Genomic DNA, 14,131 nt, shown 5'->3' with positions numbered 1-14,131 from the left:
GGCATTTAGCAGAACGATCATTTTATTTGCAAAATGAGCAAATTTAAATCAGAAAGAATTTCTACAACTCATTTTATAAAATACACTTTTTTACAGTAGATGCTTTTCTTCCACAGTTAAGTTTCATCTCTAGAATTTACATTTCCCTGTATACCTTTTTTTTTTTTTGGAAGTTCAATATACATTTATGGTGTTATATAAATAGATATAATTACCATAGGCCAAATAATTGGGCAAATTTCCTAATGAAAGATTCTCTCAAAGAAGCCCCCTTCCAACCCCCGAGACACTGTTCCCTTCACTATAATGGATGCAAAATGTACTCTCTCTAATGCTGCCAATACAATTCCTTTTGGTCATTTACTTTATTATTTTAGTGAGAATAACTACCATTACTATGAGGAAAAGGTCTACTGAAGTTCCTTTTAGAAATCTATTTTAATGAACTTATAACTTGCTCTTAGCTAAAACAAGGCAGCTGGACAGGATTCTTTTAAATCTATTACACACAAACTCACATACAACTCTGTACATTTTAAGATTTTTGGTGCACAAAAAAAATCTGAAATCTGAAAATTACACTGTTCATGTAACTAAAAACATTTAAACTTTACATATAACTTTCAAATTCTGTTCAGAGAATCGCCACCCTGCACTTAAGCAGGGAGGAGTTTGTCTGGTTGGCCAGGAGAAAGCGACAATGCTTTCTGGCTTGGGGAAGGAGGGAAGACGTAAAGCAGCTGGAAAGAGCAGTCAGCGTGGTAAATGACTCACCACATAGGAATGTAGTGTTTGAAAAGGTCAGTGGGCCTTGCCCCTCCCTCCCTTTACTCAGAACAGGCTAGGCAGCACCCACCCACCCTCCCTAATTAGGTCACAAATATGCTGGGTGTTTAGCTGTATCTGGTGTGGATATTACGCTAGCCGCCACACTAAGGGGGTCTGGGAAGGAATTTTTCCCTTACCACCATATTGGCCAGGTGAAGTGGGGGTTTTTTCGCCTTCCTCGCAGCAGGTTCAGGTAGGCTCAGTTCATGCACAGCATGACAGGTGGTAGGCCAAATGTTGCAACTCTTTATTTAAGTGTATAGCGGATGTTCAGTGCAGGTACTCCATAAATTAAGGCACAAAAGAATGAAAAAATGTCTCGGAAAAGGAATTAAGGAGAAGTGCTTGAGCAAGCCGGGGGCAGTTGGGGACTCCGATGATTGGTACAGCAGGGAGCCAAACCCCCCCATCATTATAGTCCACTTTAACCCCCTCCTACGAGGGGGCGTGGTCAGTAAGGTCCCAGCAAGGGAATTGCTGGAGGGATCTGGATAAATAGGGGGTAGCTGTGGAAGGCCCTCCCACCCTGGAATTGGCAAGGTCCCGGCAGTGAATCTGCTGGAGGGACATAAATTTTGCATGTGCACTGCACACATTTTATCTGCCGGGTTAGTCCCAGACATCTGTCAATAATAAAGTTGTGACCTGATTAAACCCATATCTAATGTCTCCTGTCATCCTTTAAGATGCTTGTCTGGCTATGCTGAATGTTTTTATGTGGTTTTTTTTTTAAATAAATTCAAATAGATTAGTTTAGGATATTCAGTATCGGTTTATAAATCCAGGTTTATAAACATACTTTAAATGACTAATTATCATGGTTACCATTAAAAAGTCAATATGTGCCAAAAGATACCACCTGTTACTATAGAACATAAGAACATAAAGGCAATACTGGGTCAGACCAAAGGTCCATCCAGCCCAGTATCCTGTCTACCGATAGTGGCCAATGCCAGGTGCCCCAGAGGGAGTGAACTTAACAGGTAATGATCTAGTGATCTCTCTCCTGCCATCCATCTCCACCCTCTGACAAATGGACGCTAGGGACACCATTCCTTACCCATCGTGACTGATAGCCATTAATGGACTTAACCTCCATGAATGTATCCAGTTCTCTTTTAAACCCTGTTATAGTCCTAGCCTTCACAACCTCCTCAGGCAAGGAGTTCCACAGGTTGACTGTGTGCTGAGTGAAGAACTTCCTTTTATTTGTTTTAAACCTGCTACCCATTAATTTCATTTGGTGGCCCCTAGTGCTTATATAATGGGAACAAGTAAATAACTTTTCCTTATTCACTTTTTCCACACCACTCATGATTTTATATACAAGTATTGCATCTATTTACTTTAAGAATAGAGGAAAACTGATGGCATCTCCAATATTCCTACATAGTCGGTATAAACAAATGTTGACTTTTTAGATGACAGCCACTCTAGTGAAATTTATTAGAAAACTAGTAAAAAGTACAGAATATACTTACAGGCCATAGGCAGAGTTCACTGCCAAACTGGTTATCTGCTGTGGAGGTTCTCCACTCACCCATACCAGTTGAATAACCAGTTCAATGTGGTAGCCTGCAGACTGTTTGAGGGGAGAGCTTTTTATTCTGCAATATAAATACAATGTATAATGTCTTTATATTCATCTCTCCACTTTGATACAATAGGATCTCATTAACTTGTACAAGGCAGGGAAACTGAGAATTACTGAATATTGCAATCTACCAAATGAATACACACAATATAAATAAGAATAATGCACCAAAAGTTAATTCACCTTAATTCCCATTATTTGTGATGATACTTAGATTTACTACTTAAAACAACCTGAGTAATGATTCTAAACACTGAGGGACGGGAAAGTGCAGGACAAGGGTAAACAGCACTAGTATCGTATGGTGGCTTTAGTAGAGAAATCATGTCACGGATTCTGTGTTTCTAAGAGGGGAGAATTAGGAATTGAAGCTTTAATGTAAAAAGTTTATATTGAGGAGGGATCTGAATATGATGTGTATGTATGACTAACTGAGGTAGGCAGGGGCTTTCAGGCAAAGGCTGCTGGTATGACAGAAGGCCACAAGCCCATAGAGAATTGGTAGCACCAGAAGTTTTGAATACCCTCCCATTCAAGGGTCCCCCACTTCTCAACAAGTCACAGGCTCTGTGTGTACCCTCCATTCTCTTTTCTCCCCCACTTTAGGGTTTCTCAATCTCCCTGCCAGGAGTTCTAGGCATACCCCTTCTCATATACCAGGATCTCCGAATATCCCACCCCCAATATCAGAGTCTCCCATTCTCGCCCCATGACAAAGGCTCTATGTGCATCCCCCTTTCCCTATACCTGGAGTCCCCAATCTTCCCCACACCAGGGTTGTGTGTGCCTCCTTTCCTCCCTCCCCCCATTCAAGGCTCTTCCAATCTTCCTCCCATGGCAGGACCTCTCTGCTTGCCCCTCTTTCCCCATTCCACGGTCCCTATTCTCCCTCCCGTGCAAGAGGCTATGTGTATGTCCCCAATCCTCCTTTGCACCACCTCCAACTCCCCATTATTACTTATCTTCTTTCAGTTAGAGATAGGCTAGCAACAAGTTAAACTTAATTGGGAGGACAGTCAGAGATGAGATGGGCTATTGTTCTGCTGGAAGGCATGAATGAGTGCCATCAACCAGTTGCTTGATTTACAGACAATTGCAGAGGTGCCTGAAGTTGTGGCAGGGGCAGAGGACAGGTGCTCCACGTGCCCCCCATGTATCCCTTTTCAGTTTTCCAATTTTTTCCAAGATCCAAAGTGCTGTTGGAGATCCAATTTTCTCCAAGATCCACTGTTGCCAAGAACATTCCCTGAAATTATGGAATGGAGTGGATGCTGTGTTCAGAAGTTATGGTATTACATAGAGAGAGCAGAAATGCTGCTGAGTTGAGTGCAAGACCTTCGTACTCACAGCTCAACCAAAAATACAATAGGAGTATTTTATTATGTAAGTTAGTGCTTTATATTCTGCAATTCAATATATTGGTAGGGCATGAAAGAGCTCCCACACATAGAAAACAAGTGTGTCCACAGAATCAGTTTTTAGGCTGTGGATTTAACCCAGGATTGCAAACTAAGATGGCGTGTTTACTTTTACAACTTGGCAGCTAAAGCACATGCCAATCTAAATATTATATCTGCAAGTGAGGATTTTTAATTGGTATTGTCCTCAGGTTAAATATGGTGATCTAGAGGCATAACAACACTGCCTTTAGCAGGGTACAAATTGGGAACCCTCACTCCACTCCTGATTCCTCAAGTGAACAGTAGCTGGTATTAGAGAGACGAAGTGGGTGAGGCAATATCTTTTATTGGACCAACTTCTGTCAGTGACAGAGACAAGCTTGTGAGCTTACACGGAGCTCCTCTTCAGGTCTGGGAAATATACTCAGAATGTCACAACTAAATAGAAGGTGGAACAGATAAGCATAAGTAGTTAACACGTTTCAAAGGACAATTCAAGGTGAAGCGTAGAAAAGTTGTTCTCTCTTGCCACAAAGAGCAGGACAAGAGCAATGGGTTCAAGCTACAGCATAGCATATTTCGATTAAATCTCAGAAAAATTTTCCTAACTGTAAGAATAGTAGGACAATGGAACAGACTGCCTGGGGAGGTTGTGGAAACTGCTTCACTGGAGGTTTTCAAAAGGAGGCTTGATCGCCATCTGTTTTGCATGGTTTAGCCACAACAAATCCTGCATTTTGGCAGGGAGTTAGACTAGATGACCTTGCCGTCCCTTCTAACCCTATAATTTTAAGTGGCCTGTTAACACCTCTCAAGTCATGGCAGTGAAAAGGAGGGGGGAAGGCAGCTGTGGGGGAGGGTTAGTGGGTTATAGATTTTTGTAATGAGCCATAAATCTGTGTCTTTACCAAGTCCATGATTTTTCATATCTAGCAAAGTTATGAATTTAAGCTCCAGGCTCATCTTTTGAAGGTGTCGTGCAGATTTCCTTAGAGAACAATTGAAGTTTTTGTGCAGATTTCCTTTGAGGATGAGAACTGAGAGGTCAGATATAAAGGGATTGCTGTGTGAAAAGTGTTCACCCAGAAGTGATATGGTGTTTTTGTCTTATTTTTGTGTGTGAGTTCAATCAAGAGAATAGTGATTGTCTGGTTTCAGTCCCATATTTGTTCTTGGGGCATGCAGTGCACTAGCTGAGGAACATCACATGTTATGCTAGGTAGGTACAATGGTATTGGCATTGTAGGAACAATGGATCTTGAAAGGTGTCTTGTCAGGAGTATGACCATCAAAGCTGTGGAGATATGACTGCATCTGTTGTTCTGGCAGGATCAAGTGCTACTTTAAGTTCATATGCGGGTGAAACCAGACAGACAATCACTACGCTCTCGAATGAACTCACATAAAAAAATCATGTTTGTTACAGTATTTACAATTAACCGATGGAACAGATGATACATCTATGATCACTTCTAATGTCAGAAAACAGATCTGAAAAGTTCCATTAGAACAGGTCATCTATTCCATCCTTCAGACCAATGTTTCCCAAAGTTTGCGTCACAACACCTAGCGGGGCTTGAAGAGCATGTGGTGTGTGTGCGTGAGTGAGTGTGTGCAAAAAAGAGGTCTCAGTTGTTCTCCAGAGTCTCAGACTTATTTGTATCCAGTTTAAACTAATTAGTATGGTTGCAAATAAAAATTTTAAAAACATGAACCAAGTGTAACCAATGTAGACATGTCTCCCTGAGGCTGCAGAGAGCCTTAGATAACAATTCTGTGGTGTGAACAGCCCCATTCATTTCAATGGATGTGAAATCAGCTACCATGATACCGGTGTCAACACTTAACTATTTTCTCATCAAAACATTTTAGAAAGGAGAGCACGTATATTATGATTTATATCAGCATTTCCCTAAGTGTGGAGCATGGCCACTGAGGGGGCATTAAAGACCAACTAGGAACAGGGTATGTAAAATTACGATAGGTACTCTTAAACAACAGATGGCAAGGTTTCTGTATGTGTGCATATGTGCATGGAGGGTGGGGTATTCTTGTGCTCTTGATAGGTTTCAGATTCCTGAAATGGGGCTCAACTTTCACAAGCTTGCAAAATGTTGCCTTCGTCAGTATAGGATTGTCCAAAGGCTATGATAGATTTTCTGTCGCAATATGAATGCACACAAGCACTTATGTCAGTATAGTCTTATCAAGTTTATGATCAATGAAAAGAAGAAGATACAATATTATAAACAAAAGTGCACCATAAACTTTCCATGTTCTTACACTTACTTTAAACATGGGACATTATCACGGAGCCCATCAGATGAGCTGCTGCTCGTAGATGGATGTGACTGGGGGGCAATGGACTGAGGATTGGAACCTGTGCCTGGAGTTGGCAACGGTGGCGCTTGCTCACCATCTGGAGAGTCTATGTCATTTATTTCATACAACAGCCGTACTTCAAGCATCTGTAAATTAAACCAAAGCAAAAGCAACAATAAAATACACTATCTTTCTTCTTGATGAAAACCACTCTCCTTTGATTCCCACATTTGCCTCTTGAAAGCCACAGAAATGTATATGTGAATTAAGCAAAGTGCTAATAAAAACTCAAATGGACAATCAGTATGTCAGGCCAGCTTTTGTACAGAAAAGCAGTTCAAAAATATCACTTTTTGCAGCTCTTTGCTGAACAAAAATGAAATACTACATATATAAGGGCCAAGGCTCAGATTTTTAAAGATATTTAGGTGTTGCTGCACTCAGTGTCATAATGCCTAACTGATTTGCCTAAATCTCATTTTCAGAAGGGATTTAGGTACTTGGAAGCCAAAATCCCTTAACAGTCCATGGGATTTTGACTCTTAGGTGCCTAAATCCCCTAACAGATTTAGGCTCCTAAATCAGCTAGGCATTGTGACACTGAACTTGCAGCAACACCTAAATACCTTTGAAAGTCAGGGCCTATGAATGGGGGAGGTTCAGAGTGGAATAAAAGAGGTGTTTGAATGGCGAGTGTTCTATTGCCAGATCCCCTTGAGAATACTTTGTCTCCTGATCTCACCCAAAGCAGTGGTTCAGGGATTGAAATTTGACCTTTGATGCAGCTTGGGCTTGATCCATCAATTGCTTTTTAAATTAGAACCAAAACCTTTAACCTAGAACCTGACTAGCAACTGGTAGAGGAATGCTTAAGTGCCAATGAAGTTAAAGTTAAGCAGGTGCTTTAGTGGTTTGCTGAATTGGGCCTATTAACAACACACATCCAACTCCTATAGAAAGATATAAATAGGGTAGTAAAACTTTTATTCAGTTTTTTTTTTTTTTGCAAGAAGCTGCTCCTAGTTTTGAAGATCTCCTACCTATGAAAATTTAACCAACAGGATGAATCATGATAAAAATCCAAATCATCAATATATTTCTACTACAGCCGAAATCCATACAATTAAAAAAGTGATAGTATTACCGGAATGACTTCTGTTGTCACTTCCTGTTTGCTGAACCTGTAAATAATGACATGTGCAGAAACTCCTGCTATGCACAGCATCCTACTTTCTGGACACCATGAGATGATCTGAATGGCATATGGATCTTCATCTACTATATCTGTGTTTGGCCTGTCATCCTTACTTCGTGATTTTTCAAATACTTTAGCTGTTTTAAGCTTGTAAAGTACTTGCAGTGTTACTAGGAATAAATAAGAATATACAACAAAGTTAGTTTTCAATTTAAACAGATATCTTTCTCGAATTCATTTCTCCTTTTTGTCGCCTTTTTCCCTTTACAAAGGTTCCCAAACAATTTTCAGCAAGAGGGATGCATAGAAGCAGGGTTACACAGTGTTAACATTCTCAGTTCTTTCATGAAAATATATCCACATTTAGACATTTAAAAAGGAAAAAGCCCTTAGAACTTCATTAAACTCGGCTAAAATCAGTTAATTTTTCCTAGAAAGAAATCAGGTGAAGATGGAAGAGTTACAAAACAGGATATCCATGCAGCAAAAAATGTAGTACTCCTAACAACATATAAAGGATAAACAACTTCCTTTTGAGCTGTGCTTGAATACCAATGACACAACATGACCCTAAATATGTGTATGTACTTATTTGCATACTAGTGTCAACAATGCTCTTCTAATTCAAAACTGTATCAGAAATAGTTTACTTTCTAACCTTAGGACCACTGAATTATTTGGATGCATTTATGGATGAACTTAATTCATTTCTGTGCTTTGCTAGCAAGAATTGTGGGAAACAACTATTTCTAGCTGCTATTATTTATCATGAACTTATATTTTATAAATATACACTTGTTACTTTTTGCATTAGAAAGAACAAAATATAGATCGGGGTCAGCAACCTGCGGTACGCGTGCCAAAAGCGGCACGCGAGCTGATTTTTAGTGGCACTCTGCTGCCAGCCAGGGTCCCGGCCACCGGCCCCACTCAGCCCGCTGCTGGCCTGGATGGATGGAACCCCAGGCCGGCAGTGGGCTGAACGGGGCCGGCGGCCGGGACCCCGGCTGGCAGGGGCAGGCGGACAGAACCCCAGACTGGCAGCAGGCTGAGCAGCTCAGTGCGCTGCCAGTCTGGAGTTTCATCTTCCGCCCATGCTGCTCGTCTGGGGTTCTGTCCACCAGCCCCTGCCAGCCAGAGTCCCTTCTGCTGGCCCCGCTCAGCGTGCTGCCGGCTCAGGTTTCCGTCCATCCAGGCCAGCAGCAGGATGAGCGGGGCCGGCAGCCAGGACCCCAGACTGGCAGCGCGGGCGGCAGACAGAACTCCAGACCGGCAGCAGGCTGAGCCACTCAGCCCGCTGCCGGTCTGGGGTTCCATCTGCCGGCCCCTGCCAAGCGGGGTCCCAGCCGTCGGCACTGCTCAGCCCGCTGCCAGTCTGGGGTTCCGTCGGGGGGGCCCTGTAAACGTAAAATTTATTACTGGCATGCGAAACCTTAAATTAATGAAGACTTGGCACACTACTTCTCAAAGGTTGCCGACCCCTGATATAGACAGAGATGCCTCACTAAAATTCCACTGTTTTCCTGCCCTTCTCCTCTCTTATACCTATGTGCCAATAGAGGAGACCTCCAGGAAAATAAGACAGAGGTTTTAAGAATGTCAAATTTCCCATTCCCAGCCTGCTCCAATAATTAGTTTTCTTTTGGGGAGTAAAAATCAAACACTAAACTATTAAAAAAAAATTAATAGACCCAAGTTAAGTCTATTACAATTCAAAGATTAACATAAGGCACTGACAGTGTGTGAAGCAGATAACATGAGGACAGCTTGCCAGCAATTATACAGCAGAAGCATGCAAGTTTAGGGAACTCTTCGGCTGTCTGAGTAAGTTACGATAATTATTCAAAATACTTACTTGCAGAGGCATCCCAAAACTTGATTGACCCATCAGCATGCCTATGAAATAAAAAAAAAACATTAAAAAACATGTTCTTGGAAAAAATAAGGGGGTTAGCAATGAGTAGGGAAGATTTAGACTAGATTACATTAATGACTTAGCATAAACCACAGAGCTATCATATTCTGATTAGCATTATGCCTCTGTTGCACTACCAGTAGGTACGATGGCAAAGAAGTGCTTAGTGATTTCAGGTGCCTCAATTTCTGGTACACAGCTGGAGACATTTTAAGAGTTCTGAATTTTTCTAAGAGAGTTGTGTGCCCAAATCAATTCAAGTTCAATAGGGATTAGGCACAGGCATCTAATTTGTTTAGGCCCCTCTGAAAATGTCCATCACAGACTAATAGGGAGACACGGTAGATGAAGTAGTACCTTTTACTGAACCAAGCTCAAAAGCTTGTCTTTTTCAGCAACAGGAAGTTGATCCAATAAAACATATTACCTTACCCACCTTGTCTCTCTAATATGCTGGGACCAGCATGTTCTACAGAAGCATTGCATAAAGTCACAGACTCAGATCTTCTAAGCAGGGACAGCATCCTTCTGAATTTCTGTGCAATGCCTAGCTCAATGGGTTCCTAATTCTGATTGGTGTGTTTGGGTGCTAAAGAAATATACAATAATAAATGTTTTGTTCTGCTCACGTTCTTCCAATGCTGTCCTGCCTGGTCTTTCAGAATCCCTTTTGACTGTTTTTCCTGCTACTCCTTTAGAGTGGAGTTGTTGGGACTTATTTAAAAGAAAAAGACTGACAGGTTGGTAATCCTTTGATTACTGAACTCAACAGCTATCTAAACATGAACATATATTTAAAAGCAGTGTTTCAAGGAAGCCTATGACGTAAATTAAAATAGTTTAAACATTATCAAAGAGTTGTAAATAGCAAAGGAAAATATATCTAAGAATTAGTGACAACAAGCGAATGCAATATATTTGAGGGTGGCAGCTTATTCTAGTGGATACACCTCCTGACTGGAATTATAATATTATAGTTATAATTATAACAATAGTTATGCACAAGATCAGGTTAGCTAGGGAGGTTGTGGAATCCCTGTTGGAGGTTTTTAAGATCAAGTTAGACAAACACTTCTCAGGGATGGTCTATGTATGCTTGGTCCTGCCTTAGCATGAGGGGATGGACTAGATGACATGTGGCATCTTCCACCCTACAATTCAATGATTCTGTTATTGTAACAATGATGGATACTACAGACAAGAAAGTACAATGAAGGAATCCAGGAAGAAAAAGTGTATTTTTTTTTGCAAAGAGCATAAGTAACTTGTTGTTTCTAGAAATATTATGTAATATGCAACAATATATCAGGTATTTTAGTAATTGGCTACAAATTATCTGACAATGAGATGAGAATCTCCCACAAAAGCAAGTTGGTAACAAAGATTCTGCTCCCATCCTGCTTTTGCATGAGGCTATGGTTCTCTTTTCAACATATAGACAGGTTTCAGAGTAACAGCCGTGTTAGTCTGTATTCGCAAAAAGAAAAGGAGTACTTGTGGCACCTTAGAGACAAACCAATTTATCTGAGCATAAGCTTTCGTGAGCTACAGCTTACTTCATCGGATGCATACTGTGGAAACTGCAGAAGACGTTATATACACAGAGACCATAAAACAATACCTCCTCCCACCTCACTCTCCTGCTGGTAATAGCTTATCTAAAGTGATCACTCTCCTTACAATGTGTATGATAATCAAGTTGGGCCATTTCCAGCACAAATCCAGGTTCTCTCACCCCCCCCCCCCCCACACACACAAACTCACTCTCCTGCTGGTAATAGCTTATCTAAAGTGACCATTCTCCTTACAATGTGTATGAAAATCAAGGTGGGCCATTTCCAGCACAAATCCAGGTTCTCACCCCACCCCCCCACACACACAAACTCACTCTTCTGCTGGATTTGTGCTGGAAATGACCCACCTTGATTATCATGCACATTGTAGGGAGAGTGGTCACTTTGGATAAGCTATTACCAGCAGGAGAGTGAGTTTGTGTGTGTGTGTGTGGGGGGGGGGGGGGCGACGGAGGGTGAGAAAACCTGGATTTGTGCTGGAAATGGCCCAACTTGATTATCATACACATTGTAAGGAGAGTGATCACTTTAGATAAGCTATTACCAGCAGGAGAGTGGGGTGGGAGGAGGTATTGTTTCATGGTCTCTCTGTATATAATGTCTTCTGCAGTTTCCACATTATGCATCCGATGAAGTGAGCTGTAGCTCATGAAAGCTTATGCTCAAATAAATTGGTTAGTCTCTAAGGTGCCACAAGTACTCCTTTTCTTTTTTCAACATATAGTTGCCTTCACTTTGTTTTAACTCCAAACACTTTGATAGGGTTGCACAGACAGAATATCATCACCCAGTGTACGTAATAGATACATATTAACCATATGTTTTCAATGTGTTATTCAAAAGCTATTACTTGTAGGGTGTTTTTAAGATAATGAGTTTTCTGTACATTCCATTAATTATTCACCCCTCCCATACAAATTATTTTGTTTTCTATAGGTTATGTGAATATGAACTATAAAAATGCACTCTACTTATTTTGAGTAAGTTAGTATACTCTCTTATCACTTACCCTGTAATAATTATCTCTGGGTAGCTCTGAGTGACCGAACCCCAGTTGCCTCCACTGATAGGCCATTCCTAGAAGGTTAATAATAACAGATTGAAATAAATGACACTTTACACTGGCATTATCAAATAAGTATATGCACCCTATACCTACCTTTTTACTGTAACCTTGACGTTTCTGTCGAGCCCCAACTGAATAAAGTGCAGGAATGAGGTCCACAGGACAATCAGCAAAATATTCACAACAGGTAACAGGAGATTCATGTATATTCAAAGGATAGGGATTCTCAAATATAGGATACCTTTATTGGAGAAAAGGGAAAAAATGTTAATCCAACAAAAGAGAAGTGGTCAATTTGATCCAGAATACACATGAAGCACTGAAGCCTGTCAATTTACTTTAAAAATATTTGTATAATTTTACTATCTGCCAAGTAAGTTAAAGAAATAGTGCAGATTGGATTGTCCGCTTCTTAGGGCAGGAACCATGCCTTCTTGTCTGTCTAAAAAGTATTTAGCACACACTGGGTAGCATTATGCATAAACAACAAATAATAAATATGCCTATAGCGCAAAACAATTAAATGCAGCTACTGCACTCTGCAAAGGTTGCTCGCTCAGCTGATGAAGATGTTGATAAGATATTATCCTTGTAATGTAAGTTTTTTAAATTGTCACTGTAGAGACTACTTCTTAATGGTTCTGTAGCAAAAGAAATGAAAAAGTAAGTTACTGAGCTCTAGTTCTTGTGCTCCGCAGATAAAAGTTGATTTCTGACTCTTGGGTCTATGCTTTCAGGAGGTAGGTATGAAGCCTCAACTTTCCTTTTTTAAAATCTTGCTCTCTTTTCAGTCAGGTATCTTAGACTGCCTCACTCTCCCTTCATTACCTAGCAGGTTTTGCCCAATTTCTCTAAATAAATAGACACACACGAATCAATTCCCCTAAATAAAGAAAATTATTTCAACATGTGGACTAAGGATGCTGACTTTAAGATTAGGGTTGCCAGGTGACCTGGTGGCTCCAGTCAGCACTGCTGACTGGGCCGTTAAAAGTCTGGTTGGTGGCACAGCAGGGCTAAGGGAGGCTCCCTGTCTGCCGTAGCTCAGCGTGGTTCCCGGAAGTTGCGGCTTGTCCCCCCTCCAGCTCCTAGTGTAGGGGCAGCCAGAGGGCTCCATGCGCTGCCCCCATCCCAAGCACCAGCTTTGCAGCTCCCACTGGCCAGGAACTGTGGCCATTGGGAACTGCGGGGACGGCCTGCGGACGGGGTAGTGGGCAGAGCCGCCTGGCCGCACCTCCATGTAGGAGCCAAAGGGGTGGACATGTGGCTGCTTCCAGGAGCTATTTGAGGTAAGGGTTGCTGAGAGCCTGTACCCCTGACCCCTTCCAGTGCCCCAACCCCCTACCCCAGCCCATATCCCCCTCCCGCCCTCCAAACCACTTGTTCCCAACCTGGAGCCCAATCCTACACCCCAAACCCTTCACGCCCACCCCAGAGTCTGCAGCCCCAACTGGAGCCCTCACTGCCCCCGAACAACCCAACCCCGTGCCTCAGCCCAGAGCCTCCTCCCGCACTCCAAACCCCTAGCCCAAGCCCAGAGCCCCCTCACACACTCTGAACACCTCATTTCTGGCCCCACTCCAGAACCTGCACCGCCAGTCTGGAGCCCCCTCCCCTACTCCAAACCTCTTGGCTCCACCCCCCAGCTTGGAACCCCCTCCTACACCCCAAAACCCTCATCCCTGGCCCCACCCCAGAGCCTGCACCCCCAGCCGGAGTCCTCATCCCCTTCCGCACTCCAACCCCCTGAGCCAACCTGGTGAAAATGAGCGAGTGAGTGAGGGTGGGGAGAGTGAGTGACAGAGGGAGGCAGGGATGGAGTGAGCAGGGGGTGAGGCCTCAGAGGAGGGGCGGGGCAGGGCAAGGGTGTTCAGTTTTGTGCGAGTAGAAAGCTGGCAACCCTACTTAAGATAACTATTAATATTAATTATTTGTATTACTATAGCACATAGATGGACCAGGACTCTGGTTTGCTAGACATTATACAAGAACAGAACGAAAAGGCAATCCTTGTCCAAAGAGTTTACAATCTTAGCAAAATACTAACATTCTATCAGACTACTGGCTGCTAGGTGCAGGGCATCAAAGAACTTTCTCCAGATGGGCTTAGCATGAATGAAATCACTAAAAGTTCTCTCTTATTAGCTGGAAGACAATAAACTTGGCAGAAATAGAACAATAATTACTCAATTATAAATGTATGCCATGTTACACTTGCCTGCCAGAGAGTAGGTCAT

At 42.1% G+C, this 14,131-nt stretch overlaps 1 protein-coding gene across 11 annotated transcripts in view; it reads right to left on the bottom strand.

The window, feature by feature from the left end:
- Positions 1-14,131, bottom strand: part of STXBP5 (syntaxin binding protein 5) — a 184,305-nt gene that overhangs the window by 55,761 nt on the left and 114,413 nt on the right. For all 11 annotated transcript variants that reach the window (XM_073337576.1, XM_073337566.1, XM_073337569.1 and 8 more), the window contains 6 exons: positions 11,988-12,135; positions 11,838-11,905; positions 9,195-9,235; positions 7,289-7,509; positions 6,112-6,290; positions 2,310-2,435 (listed from right to left, as the gene is read on the bottom strand). In XM_073337576.1, the coding sequence (XP_073193677.1) occupies positions 2,310-2,435; positions 6,112-6,290; positions 7,289-7,509; positions 9,195-9,235; positions 11,838-11,905; positions 11,988-12,135 (783 nt within the window). The remainder of the gene's footprint in view (positions 1-2,309; positions 2,436-6,111; positions 6,291-7,288; positions 7,510-9,194; positions 9,236-11,837; positions 11,906-11,987; positions 12,136-14,131) is intronic.

This window comes from Lepidochelys kempii, chromosome 3 (assembly GCF_965140265.1).
Source record: "Lepidochelys kempii isolate rLepKem1 chromosome 3, rLepKem1.hap2, whole genome shotgun sequence".
NCBI lineage: Eukaryota > Metazoa > Chordata > Testudines > Cheloniidae > Lepidochelys > Lepidochelys kempii.
This window is presented reverse-complemented; position numbering and strand designations above follow the sequence as displayed.